The sequence below is a fragment of the Oratosquilla oratoria genome, chromosome 6, assembly GCF_046742065.1.
Source record: "Oratosquilla oratoria isolate Oo_2021 chromosome 6, ASM4674206v1, whole genome shotgun sequence".
NCBI classification, from domain to species: Eukaryota; Metazoa; Arthropoda; class Malacostraca; order Stomatopoda; family Squillidae; genus Oratosquilla; species Oratosquilla oratoria.
The window spans coordinates 39015689-39030656 of NC_134782.1; the positions used below are offsets into that span (position 1 = coordinate 39015689).

At 36.8% G+C, this 14968-nt stretch overlaps 1 protein-coding gene across 5 annotated transcripts in view; it reads right to left on the reverse strand.

Annotated features, from left to right (window-relative positions):
- Positions 1-14968, reverse strand: part of LOC143026427 (neuralized-like protein 4) — a 101908-nt gene that overhangs the window by 28270 nt on the left and 58670 nt on the right. For 3 of the 5 annotated variants that reach the window (XR_012966478.1, XM_076186770.1, XM_076186773.1), the window contains 6 exons: positions 8533-8559; positions 7831-7933; positions 6555-6731; positions 6056-6161; positions 5630-5853; positions 3598-3791 (listed from right to left, as the gene is read on the reverse strand). Coding sequence is in view for 4 of the 5 variants with exons in the window: in XM_076186770.1 (XP_076042885.1) it covers positions 3598-3791; positions 5630-5853; positions 6056-6161; positions 6555-6731; positions 7831-7933; positions 8533-8559 (831 nt within the window). In the remaining variant the exon portion in view is untranslated. The remainder of the gene's footprint in view (positions 1-3597; positions 3792-5629; positions 5854-6055; positions 6162-6554; positions 6732-7830; positions 7934-8532; positions 8560-14968) is intronic. The other 2 variants (XM_076186771.1, XM_076186772.1) reach the window with 2 other exon arrangements.

Consider the following 14968-nt stretch of genomic DNA (forward strand, 5'->3'; position numbering starts at 1 on the left):
GCAGTGTCGTCCAGAAACAACAGCTGGCTTACCTCCCACTTTTCTTCATTTTCTTTAACCATCTCCAATCCCTGACCCACTACCCTTTCATTTACCTCTCACACTACCCCATCCATGTACAAGTTGAACAGCCAGGGAGACATAACGCATCCTTGACAAAGTCCCACCTTTACCTCGAACCACTCACTCTTTCCATTTCTAATCCTGACACAAGCTCTACTACCCTCATAAAAACTCTTGACAGCTCCTAGAAGCTTTCCTCCTATCCTGTAAATCCGCAAAACCTCCCATAGTGCCTTTCTGTCTACCCTGTCGTAAGCCTTTTCCAGACCCATAAAAGTCCAAAAAACATCCTTCCCCTTTCCTATAGCTTTCTCACATATCTGTCTTACCACAAAAATCTGATCTACACAACCTCTACCCCGTTATTAATTATTATTATCATTCTTATTATTACAGCCTCCCTTGTAAGGGGGAAAAAAGCCATTGGTATGTGTGTATGTATTACTTGTATTACAGCCTGGAGGCTATTGCTTGACAGCTGTGGGTCTTTTGCAAGAGAGACCAGGGACAATGCAAGGTTATTATTACTATCATCACTATTGCTATCATTAATTTATTTTCAATTAGGCAGTTAACACCAACCAGTCCTCTTCAGCAGACAAGCAACTTTCAAATAATGGGTTCAATGAACACATAACTTCGGATTGGGGTACCAAAGACTTGAGTTTTAGTGCAGACAGTGAATAAGGAACTTCTACCTTAAGTATAAAAAATGCTGCTGAAAGAGGAGTGGGAGGGAGTAAAGGATAGACTAGAACTAGGAGTGGAGGAGGAATGGGGATGGTTCAAGGAGGGAGTCATAATGTGTGTAAAGATGGTGTGTGGAACAAGGAGGGCAGGAGGAAATAGAAGGAAGGGTAGTGAGTGGTGGAATGATGAAGCAAAGAAAGGTGTAGAAGAGAAGAATCAGGCATTCATAGATTGGCTACAAATTAGGATGAGGGAATCGTATGAGAGGTACAAAGTAAAGAGAAGGGAAGTTAAGCATAAGATAAAGGAAACAAAGAGGAGAGCATATGTGAAATGGGGTAAGAGTATGACAGAAAATTTTGAAAGTAATAAAAAGATGTTTTGGAAGGAAATTAAAAGAGAAAGAGGAGGCGAATCAAGTAGAGAAGAAAGGTAAAAGGTGATGGAGAGATGATAATGGAAGAGAAGGCAGTGAGAGGAAGGTGGGCAGAGTATTTTAGGGAGTTGCTAAATGTGAAGGAGGATAGGGAGGGAAAGGTAGTTGCAGTGGGAAGTGCTGAGAAAATAAGTGATGAATGCGGAAAATGGAGGAGAAATAGGGAAGGATGAAGTGAAAGGAGCTGTTAAGATGATGAGAGCAGGTAAGGCACCTGGTCTAGATGGATGGCATGTAGAATGTCTGAAGGAGGTATAGTTATGGTGGACTGGCTGGTGAGGTTATTTCATGATTGTTTAAGAGAGGGTAGAGTGCCGGAGGACTGGAGGAGTGCCTGTATAGTTCCGCTTTACAAGGGAAAGGGGGACAAGTGTGAGTGTAGCAGTTTCAGAGGGATTAGCTTGTTGAGTGTAGTTGGGAAGTCTTATGGGAGGGTCTTGATTGAGAGGATTAGGAGAGGAACAGAGGGAGTAATTGGTGAGGAACAATCTGGGTTTAGGACAGGTAGGGGTTGTGTAGATAAGATTTTTGTGGTAAGACAGATATGTGAGAAAGCTATAGGAAAAGGTAGGGATGTTTTTTGGGCTTTCATGGATCTGGAAAAGGCTTAGGACAGGGTAGACAGGAAGGCACTGTGGGAGGTGGTGCAGATATATGGGATAGGAGGAAAACTGTTAAGAGCAGTCAAGAGTTTTTATGAGAGTGGTAGAGCTTGTGTTAGGATTAGAAATGGAGAGAGTGAATGGTTTGAGGTAAAGGTGGGACTTCATCAGGGATGTGTTATGTCGCCCTGGCTGTTCAGTCTTTACATGGATGAGGTGGTGCGAGAGGTGAATGCAAGGGTAGTGGGTCAAGGGTTGGAGATGATTAATGAAAATGGAGAAAAATGGGAGGTGAGCCAGTTGTTGTTTGCTGACGACACTGCGCTTGTAGCAGGATCAGAGGAGGGATTGAGGAAGTTAGAGACAGAGTTTGAGAAGGTGTGTGAAAGAAGGAAGCTGAAGATAAATGTGGGCAAAAGTAAGGTGATGAGATGTACAAGGGGAGAGAGTGACAGCAGGCTGGAAGTGAGCATTAAGGGTGAAAGACTGGAGGAAGTGGATGGTTTTAGATACTTGGGTGCGAATGTGGCAGGAAAGGGAGGAGTGGGGGTGGAGGTAGAATGTAGACTGAAAGAAGCAAGTAAATGCCTTGGTGGATTGAAAAGTGTAATGAGAAATAGGTATCTGGGAATGGATGCTAAGAGGAGATTATATGAAGAAGTGATTGTGCCAACAGCATTGTACGGGGAAGAAACACGGAACATGAGAGAGAAAGAGAGGAGTTTGAATGTGTTTGAGATGAAATGTCTGAGAAGTATGATAGGGGTTACTAGGCTGGATAGAGTGAGAAATGAGGAGGTGAGGAGGAGAACAGGAGTGGAAAGGGAACTGGGAGATAGGGCTGATGAAAGAGTATTAGGATGGTTTGGACACATGGAAAGAATGAGTGAAGAAAGATTAGTAAAAGAAGTGTGGAAGGCAGAGGTGGAAGGAGTAATTATGAGGGGGCATCCTTGGATGAGATGGATGGATGGGGTGAAAGGGGCATTACAAAAGAGAGGAATGTCTGTGGAGGAAGGATGGGAAAGGACAGAAGATAGGGGTGAATGGAGAGGGGTTGTGTATAGATGAGGCTGTGATGCATGAGGGGGAGTGGGTGGGGGATGGGGGGTGAGGAAGTATGTATGAGAAAAGAATTTGACACAGCCCAAAGGGATGGGGGGATGGAAAGGGGGGGTCACCAAATTTATGAAGCAGCCTTGCTGTGGATGTGCTGTGTCTTGCGGCACTGCTTCTGACCCAGGGCAGTGGACAGGATGCAGGGATCACCCATCATCCAGGAGGTGCCAAGATAAGAGGGAGGGAGGAGGGTGGAGGGGAGTGGAATATATAGGAAATGGAATGGGTGGGAGTGGTTTCTATGACCTTTTCCTTTTTGGCTACCCCCTGTGTAAAGGGGAAAAAAGCCTTTGGTATATGTATGTATGGCATAAAAAAAAAAAAAAAATTGAATTGGCATACCCTAAACACCCCTAAATATATCAACCTGGCAATGTCTCTACCGAGTTACACTTTGGGATAAATTGCATTTTCCTATATCACAAAATCTGTCAAAACTAAATAAAAACACAAATTTTTCCCCTTATAAGGCAGGTGGCTAAGTCAAAGCATACACCCATCTCACACCCTTCTAAAGACCTATTCAGTGCCTCCAATCTTAGCTCCTCTTGGATGAGGGGTAATCCCTCACCCCCCCCCCCACTGCTCACGTCAGAGGCAATGCAACAACACAGAGCACCTCTGCGGCAGGACCCAACACTAAAACATACACTAAACATAAAAAAAGATAACAGAATGGGAACCAACCAGCTTCTAGGGAACCAGACCATCTGTCCACCATCTTCTCAATGATGACTTCAAACATCTCCCCTTCATGTAGGGGTCGAGCAGTCATAACAATTGCATCATTAAATTCTCCCTGAGCATTGGGCCGCTGGGCTGTAATACCACCATTGATAATCCGAGCATTTCTTCCATGTATATGATGGAATCGTAAATCACTGTAAAGATAATAATTATATACTAAGAATCACAAGATGATCTATTTGTATATATACACATCTTGTTATATGATCAGACTTTGTTCCTGCAAAGCTTATCACAGGAAGTTCCTCATTACAATGTCAAAATATTTCACTGACAACGTAATACAGGTAGTCGTCGACTTACGACCGAGTTCGGTTCTGACGGACAGGTCGTAAGTCGATCTGGACGCAAGTCGGTCTTTATATATATATATATATATATATATTATATATATATATACATATATATAATATATATATATATATATCCTTTAGATATTATTTTTGTTACTGTATATATATATGTACATATTGTATATTATATTTAGCATACTGAAATAATCTTAGCATCTTTGAACTATGTTGTATAGTATTTTTTAACCTTTTCATAATTTTATCTGGCGACACTGCTTCTGACCCAGGGCAGTGGACAAGGTGCAGGGATGACCCGTCATCCAGGAAGTGCTAAGATAAGAGGGAAGAGGGAGGGTGGAGGGGTGTGGAGTGTATTCAGGGATGGAATGGGTGGGAATGATTTCATGCCTTTTCCTTTTTGGCTACCTCCCTTGTAAGGGGGAAAAAGCCTTGGTATATGTATGTATGTATGTATAATTTTATCTGATTTTCTTTGGGAAATGTAGCCTACGCCTAAGCTTACTGAATAAAATCCTATTATCTTTGACCTATGATATTTAATACTGTATTTTTTAACTTTTTTATTATTTTAACATCAGACTTTCTTTAGGAAACATATGCATACTGAATAAAATCTTATTATCTTTGAGCTATGTTGTTGGGGTGTGGAGTGTATTCAGGGATGGAATGGGTGGGAATGATTTTATGCCTTTTCCTTTTTGGCTACCTCCCTTGTAAGGGGGAAAAAGCCTTGGTATATGTATGTATGTATAATTTTATCTGATTTTCTTTGGGAAATGTAGCCTAGGCCTATGCATACTGAATAAAGTCCTGTCATCTTTGACCTACAAATACTTTTTTGTTGGTTACATTAAAATCATTGCAAGGCAAAATTAGGAAAAAAATTATTTCAAAACATTATTTTTGTTTACATACTGTACCAAAAATATTGTTATCGACAACAGACTAAGCATAAACAAAGTGTACTGTTACATTTTATTAATCGCAAAACATAAAAATAAAAAATACTGTACCGAACATTTTGTCATCGACAACAGATTAGGCATAAAAAAAGTTTAACTGTTACATTCTATTAATTGCAAAACATATAAAAATACAAAATGCAAGGCAAAATTCGATTTCAAAGCACATTCTTTTCGTTTACATACTGTACCGAACATATTGTTATCGACAACAAACTAGCCTAGGCATAAAAAGTTTTACTGTTACATTTTATTAATTGCAAAACATATAAAAATGCAAAAATACAAAAAACCAATACAAAATTACGAAACATTTTACTTCAAACAAACAAAATGAAAGAATATTTAGCTGGTTGGGATGCTGACGCTGCTGGCAGCCTGCCAAAACTATCGTACTCGCTTCTCGCGGTGTGCGGAGTAATTGTACTGCACTGCTAGGCATAACATTGCAATTCTATTACTCTATTAAATGTTAAATATTATTGCACTATCTTGTGGTCGTAAAGTCAATTAGTCGTAAGTCAACGACTACCTGTACCCAGTTTTTACCATAAAAACAAACCTTTAATAATCATAACAAACTGTTTTGTTCTAAAAAATCTAGTAACTGTATTCATTTATATCATATCTGTACTTCTTTTTTTGCATCATTAGTTCCACAGGATCAAGACCAAATCTTTATTGCCTGATTCTTACCAGTACATTGTTGAGCTGGAGACACTCGACTGTAGGGCCTCGGTAGGCCCTCTGTGTTCTGCATTGTGTTGCACAATGGTTGCCTGTGCTGCCTGCCCATACAGGTCCACCACACCATATACGTGCTCTGGGACATTGGTTGCCGCAATGCCCTGGTCCACACTGTTGACATAAAAATTCACCGTTCCGTTCTCTTTTCGAACAACTCCGACCCGGTCACCCACCTGGAGCAAGAGAAATGAGTACATCAACCATTCTGTTTCTTTGAATTGGATTCAATTATTCCTCAGAAGTTTACTGACCATAAGCTGCATGCCAGATGTGAAGGCAACAAGTCACAGTGCAAAAATGAGACACTTAAGACAAACTGCGGACATGAGCCAAGACATTCATCTGCTCTGCCCACTGAAGTCTCTCCTACTGCACCTTTAATCGGTCTAGATTGAGTCCATAGTCATCAATGACTGTGGTGCCATTATGCATTACCCCATTGCCGGTCATCATCCAGGTGCCTGACCTGAAAAACATCAGGCTGCATCTGTGACACACATTACCTTACTGCCAGTCTACCAATTACCAAGAAATAATCAAACTATTGTAGTGTCACTGTATTAGTTTGATATACAATAATAAAAAAGTGAAGGTCATAGAATATAACTTCATAACTTGCAAACCCTTTTTAAACAAAAACTAATATGACAGGAAAATGATGCTAAATATACCATGACAAAAACCTATGCATTAAGGATTAGACCTATCAATTAATGTATATAAAATGCAAAAAAAGGTGAATCATAGAAACTACATGCCCTAAAAGAAACAGCAATGGTGTTGATGGGCAGATGTATTTGGTATTGTCAAATATATTAAATAAAAGTACAGATAAACACTTAATATCTACAACGATTGACAATAAAATTTTTACCTGACATTAGTCATGGTAGACGGATATTCCAAGTCTGTTGGAGAATGAGTTGTAACACCTATTTCTAGGGACCCAGCCCACTTGTCTACACATCTGTCGAGGCGAACTTCAAACATTTCATTAGGCTTTAGCGGTCTTCTGGTCAGCACCACACCATTGTTGAAATCTTCCATCGCACTGTGGAAACATTGAAAGTTGCATGTTACGTCAGTACTTCTTTGTCTACTTGCTGCATTACTCCTGACCTAGGTGGTAGGGTACAGACATGACCATTCATCCACAAGGAGCTAAGATAGACAAATGGGTGATGGATGGGAGTGGGATGGGTGGGGGGGGTGGATGTGTGTGCCTTTCTTTGACTTGACTACTTTTCTTATTAGAGAGAGGAGGTCCTTTGTGTGAGTGTGTGTATGTATGTGTATGTATATATACATATATATATATATATATATATATATGTATATATATAGACACTCTTCTTTAAAGTGACATCTGAAGTAACTTTGTTTACATTGAAAAGCTCCTCTACCTTCGGCAACTCCCACTGTTCCACCCATCTCCCTCTTGTAGCCAAACTCTCACTAACAACCATCCATCTACTCCCTTACTACCTCTGCTTTAGATCCAACTTGCTACTTTGCACTTTTTCACTTTTTTCCACATTAACAAGACAATAAATTAAAACTCATGCAAAGACTACTCAGTGTCTTCTGGCACAAGCTTCTCATTTTGGAAAATAAAGCTTTGGAGTGTCCAGCATCTAATCCTCTGTACATGTTATAGTGCATGCTCAGATTTGGAATAAAATCACAAGTAAATAAAGTATTCCTTTTATGATAAATTTCTGGTGTATTCCAGCATGATTACATACATCCACTGGAGAGATGATCAATACCCCAAACCATTTACAAAGTTTAATGTCAAGTTTACTAAATTTTCAACCACACACACACACATTAAGAAAAAACTGGATGCAGAAAGATACAATAGTGGGTCACCACATGCATAGCTCTCTTCCCACAAAATACAACTAGGTAAATACACACACAACATATATGTACATATACATATATATATATATATATACACATATATATATATATATATATACACATATATATATATACTATATATATATATATATATATACATATATATATATAGAGATATATATATATATATATATATACATACACACACATACATAAATAAATAAATAAGGTAAATAAATAAAAATAAGTCTTTACAGGCATTATCTAAGTACAGTTTTACTCACTTTGGTCTGTGTGCTGTGCGTCCATTATTAATAACTTTGGCATACGTTCCGCAGCTTGCATGAAAAAGAAGTAGATCCTGCCCTTCTTCATCACTGATACTCGCTATCCAGGGAAGCAGAAATAACAGTATTTCAATTTGAAGAAATGCAAAAGAGTCCTACTACTGTCACAGCTCCCCTTAATTGAGACTGGAACAATTAGCTTTAAAAACCAACTACATGTTCATGCTTTTATTTTCCTTAAAGTAATTGTACCCAATTATGATATGTTTAACTCTGTCCTTCATTAAGATTATAAAAACTGTGACTAGTAATTCTAATAAATAATTTTAATGACAAGAACTTGTAATCAACTTCTGAAAAAAGAAAAAAGAAAGAAAAAATATATATATATATATATATATATTATATAATATATATATATATAATATATATATATATATATATTTTTCAATCTGTTTACTATAAAGGCTATCTTTCTAATACTTTTTTGTGTCTGAGAGTTAATATAATTTGACATTTGCACTAAAAGTTATAAGCCGGATTTTTTATTGGTATTGTTCCTTTGCAAATCAATTAATAAAATTAACTTTCTAGGAAGTGATAAAAAAAATAAATAAATAAATAAATAAATAAATAGATAAATAAGAAATAAGTAAAAAAATATATATATATATGATACAATAAAAGAGCTTTACTTACCTGAAGGAAGCGGTCTAACATTAACACCTGCAATAAATGACAAGCCAGGGTCTGCATTATGGGAACGAATGACAGTTTCTTCAAGTGTAAAAGCTCTAACCTCAGTTATGCAGTTTCATAGTCATCTGATATGCTGACAGAAAAATTGACCCAGAATTTATATGCAAATATGTTGGTGTTCACTTATCGTATGTATGGATATATCTATCTTACCTTGACCCTTTACCCTTACCTCACTCTTCCAGGTCAGACTTTATATCAATGTCCCTTTCCCAGCAATTCAGTTTCCTCCCTTTAATTCATGGTTTGTACTCCCCACCTCCTCGCTCCATTAACCACTTCAGTACAAGTCAAATTCTTGTCCACAGCAGTGGCTGCCATATGTACGTTGCATCACACTACTTGCATGATAAAATATAAAGTCACTGCTGTATTACTCATTCTAATAAAAACAGAAAACGTGATCTAACCATTTCCCAGAACCCAGGAATAAATCATGTGCAACTACAGTACATAAAAATATATATAATCAAGACACCGACACAGGCATCGTGTCCCCACTCGCGCCTCATGACACCAACATAGGTGTCATCATACCGAAGTGGTTAAGTTGACCGATATTTGGGACCTGCATGTGATGAAGATAAGAGAAAAAAGGCTCCCGGCCATCCACCTTTGAAACCCACTGACACCTTAAGCTCCGGTGGTCTGAGACCCTATCTCTGGACTGGACTAAAGTTCATTATCAACTCTGTATTTTCTCCACATTTTCCCACTAGAGCTGACAATTAGCAACTATATTGCCAGTGACACTGAAACAGTTGCACAGTAATTGAGCAAGAAAAATGGTCCAATATTTCTTTGCAGAAAATATTCAAGAAGGGCTAAGAAGTGTCACTATTTGTGGCAGAGGTCAAGGTGATGGCTGTTTGAACACTGCTACCTGCGAGTTGAACCATGGGCATGGGTCATTAAATTCCAAGCTACAAAGTCTTCTGTAAGGGGGCTCCATCCTAGCCTCCTGATAGGGGGCGCTCATGACATTAAATTGGATTATAATCAATCAAGAATTATTCCCAGCCACTCTGGTGCCCCGATTTTTCAGACAATGAAACTTGAGGTAAAAATGGTCATGTTCACCTAAGCAACTATACAAATATAGAATAAACAATATATGTATGTGAACTGTGTCTGCTTATATTATCATTTGAACTATAGCATAACTGAGATTAGGCTGTGTATAGATATGTATGTTCATCACACAAAAAGCTAACATGAAGCCCTTGAAGCAAAGAAAAAATTGTTTTGCAAATATTTAATTTGGGATGTAATCTCACTTCTTTCATTGAAATGTAAAAAAAAAGATGTCAGTACCAACTTATAATTCATATCACTTAAAAAAAAAAAAAAAAAAAAATCAACCACACTATTCCATAGCCTATAGCTATGAAAACACAAAACCTTCAAGTAACTTTTTCTTCTTCTTTTCAGTCTTATAATAAAATCATAATGCTTCACTACTCTCAAGTTGATCATATGCATCATTATCTTATAAACTATAAATTCACCCTCAACAGCCCTGATCTATGAAGCTTAAGTGAGTATGCAATCTACACTATCATCAGATCTCATCTGCAAGATTTGTCACAAGACCTTGTCACAAATTACGTGACCTAACCTTAAATCGGCAACAACACTTCACACAAAAATTCTTATGGTCTTTAAACATTAATAGGCATTGCGTGCAAAAGTAATCATACATAAATTAGTTCTATATGAATAAAATATCTATGCTTAGAACATTATTACTAGCTCTATCCATACAACTAGTTAAGACACTAAGTTCAAAACTTTTTGTCAATCTGGAAAAAAAAAAAAAAAAAAAACATTTCGTTCAAAATTCTACAAAGAACCCAACTGTCTGCATGAGTTCATCCGATTATAAAATGTTTACCTTGAAGTACCTAAGCAAACATTAATTTTTGTAATTGCAACCTCAACTTCCTGAACTAAAAACACCATAACCATATCTACATGCACCACTAAATAACAAACCTCAAGTAATTAAGTGCTGGTACAACTCCACACTATACACCATTCTCCTAATACCCAATGCAAGAGAAGAAGTATGAAGCTAAGTAAATTCTCAAAAAATTCTCATATAAAAAAATTCAACTTCTTGTCTAGTTAACACCCCCCCCACTAAAACATCACACAGAATAGCATGTAACCATATTTACATGCATTTATTCATATCAATTTCATATTGGTTTCTTTTAGAATCCATAAACATCTACACTGGTCTAAATTAGACTGAGATTCTGAGGGCAAGTAATGTGCAGATGCCTGTCGAGAACCTTAATAGGCACATTGGCCTTCTCCTACAATGGCAAGTTTAAATGGCACTCTCTGTGATGCAAATTAAACTACAATATTTAATTTTGCCAATAACAAATTCACTAGAGAGAGAGAGAGAGAGAGAGAGAGAGACAGGGGGACAGACAGAGACAGAGGGAGGGAGGGAGGGAGGGAGGGAGAGAGAGAGGGGGGGGGGAATAATTCCTAGTTGTTTTGTCAACAATAAATAGAGCTTTAACTCTGGGGACATTGTTGCACCAAAGACATGGAGTTACAAATATGGTAAAGGAAAGATTTAACCTGCTGTGTGCCACTGCCGTATGTATCCGTGACAGTGCCGAAACTTATGCTCAGTGCCAGCGATGTATTCCTATGGTGGCAAATTAAAAATGAATTATACTAAATAACAGTCGGCCAACCAAATGAAGTGGTGGTGTGTGCAAATTCTCATGAGATTCCTTCCTTGCACACATACATATACCAAAGGCTTTTTTCCCCCTTACAAGGGAGGTAGCCAAAAAACAAAGGAATAAAAACCACTCCCACCCATTCCATCCCTGACATACTCCACTCTCTTCCCTCCCTCTTATCTTGGCACCTCCTGGATGATGGGTCATCCCTGCATCTCGCCCACTGCCCTGGGTCAGAAGCATTGTCTCAAGACAGCACATCCACAGCAAGGCCACCTCATTAAATCGGTGACCCACCCTCTCCATCCCCTCATGCACACAAACACAGCATATGCTAAACTGTGGAACAGGTGATATGTTATGACTTTAACTCTCTCAAGGCAAGATCTCCAAACTTTTCCCTTGTAAGGGAGAAAAGGCCTTTTGGTATGATATTTACCTAGTTGTATTCACAAGTATGTACGTATGTAACCTGATTGTAACCTAATTTACTTAATTGCAGTATACGGGAAAGGAGAAACTCTCATTGGTTCCCATTTCTTAATTTCCAATCTATCATACCTAATCTTAATTTCATGTATTGTTCCATCTTAATCTATACCCTTGATTTCCTATTATCATATTTTGACTGAATTCATGTATTTTTTAAGCTTGGGTTCCATCACCTTCTAAGCTATTCCAAGTATTTATGGATCTATATGGAAAGTGTATTTCTTTACATCTTTTAAACATTTAGTCTTCCTTAATTTGTTCTCATGACCTCTTAAAGCTCTCCTATCCTTAATCAAGAGAATTCCTCTGTCAATGCAATCTATCCCCTTTACTGACCTGAATATTGTAATGATATCACCACTTTCTCTTCAATCTTTCAAATTTGGCAGACCTAGTGCTTTTAGTCTTTTCTTGTATGGAATGTATGGCATATATGCATGTATGTACATACATCTTTTACATGTATACTCCTAATTTCTGTGTAAGACATTAGGAAAAATGAAAAAAAAAAATTGCTCGGCACTTGGCGCACATCAGGCAATTGGACAGCACACTTTGAGTTAATGAGGGTAATAGAGAGGAGGATAGTTAATGATATGCTGCCAGCATCTTTCTTTGAGTGGCAATGGGACCTTTCGCAGTCAGGCTCGTAGATTCCTATTAGTGCTAGAATTTTCAATTGTCTTGGATTTCACGAGGCAAAGGGGTGACTTAGCTAATTTGGAAACCGATATTTAAAAAAAGATACGACATAAATTGCTGCATAAATGTATTTAAAATTAAAAACATGACTCTTAATGTTATAATTTTTACTTACTGGTGTGTGATAAGGCTTTGTTAATTTAATTATAGGGTAAAACTAAAAATGGGTAATTATTTTTACTGAAAACTATGAGCAGTAAAAATAAGAGGATGTTGATTTTGGTTTGTGCATTTTATCTGAGAGTGTTGAAAAATAATGGATATCACTGTCACGTCCTGTATATGAAGATAATTAGTGAGATAAAAAATAACAACACTGGTGGCGGGCGTACGAAGTGAACGACGTTTGTGTAAAGAATAGCCTCTTAGATCTGCTGGGAGCCATTTTCAAACAAATATTACTAATTTTACCTGTGCTGTGGTAGACTGCATGTCAGATTCAAGAAAGAGTAAGAGAAAGACAAATGTTAATCGTACCGAAAAAATTAAGTCTTCGATGCAAAATTATATTTTCGATACATTACATGGATTTGCCTATTGGTGAATTCAAATGAAAGTATATATCAGTATATGTCCATTGAAGCCGGTAGAAAATGACAAATTGCTTGGCTTGATACAATTATAGGCTGTTTTACGAATATCACCTGTAATTATTAATAGAGCCTCAAACAATGCTATATGCTGTTTGCAATCATGAAATTAATTGACTTAAATTTCAGACACAATAATGTACAACGATACATCTCTGTAAGCTTATAAAACTTGCCCAAAAAAGTATTTATTTTCTGGCAAGAATTACAAAATCTAGCAGTCTGGTATCAAATCGCTCACTGGAAAAGGTCCCACTAGCTTCCAATCATAAAAGAATGCTGCACGACTCCAATTAATAGTATGACATTGTTAAAACTGACAAAAATTATGCACAGAGTATCTAAAAGAAGGAAAAAAAAAAGAGAGAAAAATAAAGAGAGAAAGAGAAAGAGGGAGAGAGTGACTTGTGAGAAATAGAGAAATGATGAGTACAAAAGAAGGATGAAGAGAGAGAGTTTTGTCTCCTGTGTACTAGATGCATTCAATTTTTGCCAAATTAATACTTTTTATCTTAGTTTGACATCTGGCATTTCTGTGGGGAGGGAAGGGGGGGGGGAGACAATTACAAAGTTTTTCAATGGAAACTGGATAGGAAGATGAGGGGGGGTTTCTACATGGTGGGAAATATAAACCAGTTACTCACAGTCACTGAGAAACTTTACAATGAAAACTGTAAAGGAAGACATGGCTCTTTACAGGAGGAACATTAGGATTAGTCACAATTAATTGAGATATTAATACATTCTACACTGAGAGTTGCAGAAGAATATACAGGCTTTTATGGGATGTGAATTATCATCAGTTGATTGCAACAGCGAGGCTATTTTGCAAAGAAAAAGAGTTTATGTTTTAGTTGTTTTTTTGTAATTAGTATACTGCACTGCCCTATTCTTCATCAACAGCATGGCTAAGCTTCATATGCACCAATGCAAATGCTCCATTTCTTATATACATACATATACCAAAAGGCCCTCTCCCCCTAATAAAGGGGTGGGCTTATCTTACAAGAATAATATAATTTAAAACATTATTCTGATTAAGAAGACTTACACAAACACACACATATATATGTATATATATAGATATATATATATATATATATATATATACATATATATATGTATATATATATATATGAGAGAAATTCGCTAATAGCAGCGACATCAATCCGATCATTTTGAGCAGTAGGTTCGAATCCTGCATGCAACTGTAATAAAAATCATGGTATATATATATATATACATATATATAATATATATATATAATGTATATATTATATATATACATATATAAATATAATGTATACATAATATATATAATATATATATATTTACATATATACATATATATATACATAATATAATATATATACATATATACATATATATATATACATAATATATATATATATATATATATATATATATATATATATATATACACATATATATACATATACATATATATATATGTATTTTGCAAATAAATCACTTGAACATGTGATCAGAAATATGCTGGTAACCACTTAAGAAAGAGAAACACAGAAATTTCAAGCGCTTTCGTGGAATTCACATCCTCAGGGGAGAATACAGTCAAAAGTACAATACAAAGACAATATAAACGGAAAAGTGTAAACCTAGGAGAGGTAACAAGGCTCCATACGGGATAATTAGAAGAGGTCACAAGGCACCACAAGAAAAATTGGGAGAGGTCACACGGCCCCACACGGAACCACTTGTAATTTGTCCTCTCTTGGGATTAACCAAAATCCCCTATACAAAATTGTTTACAAATGTTTTCAATTATGGTTAATACTCAGTTTAACAAAAAAATGAAGTTGTTATTAAAAGGGGAACATGTTTTGATTATGCAATTTTCTTCCA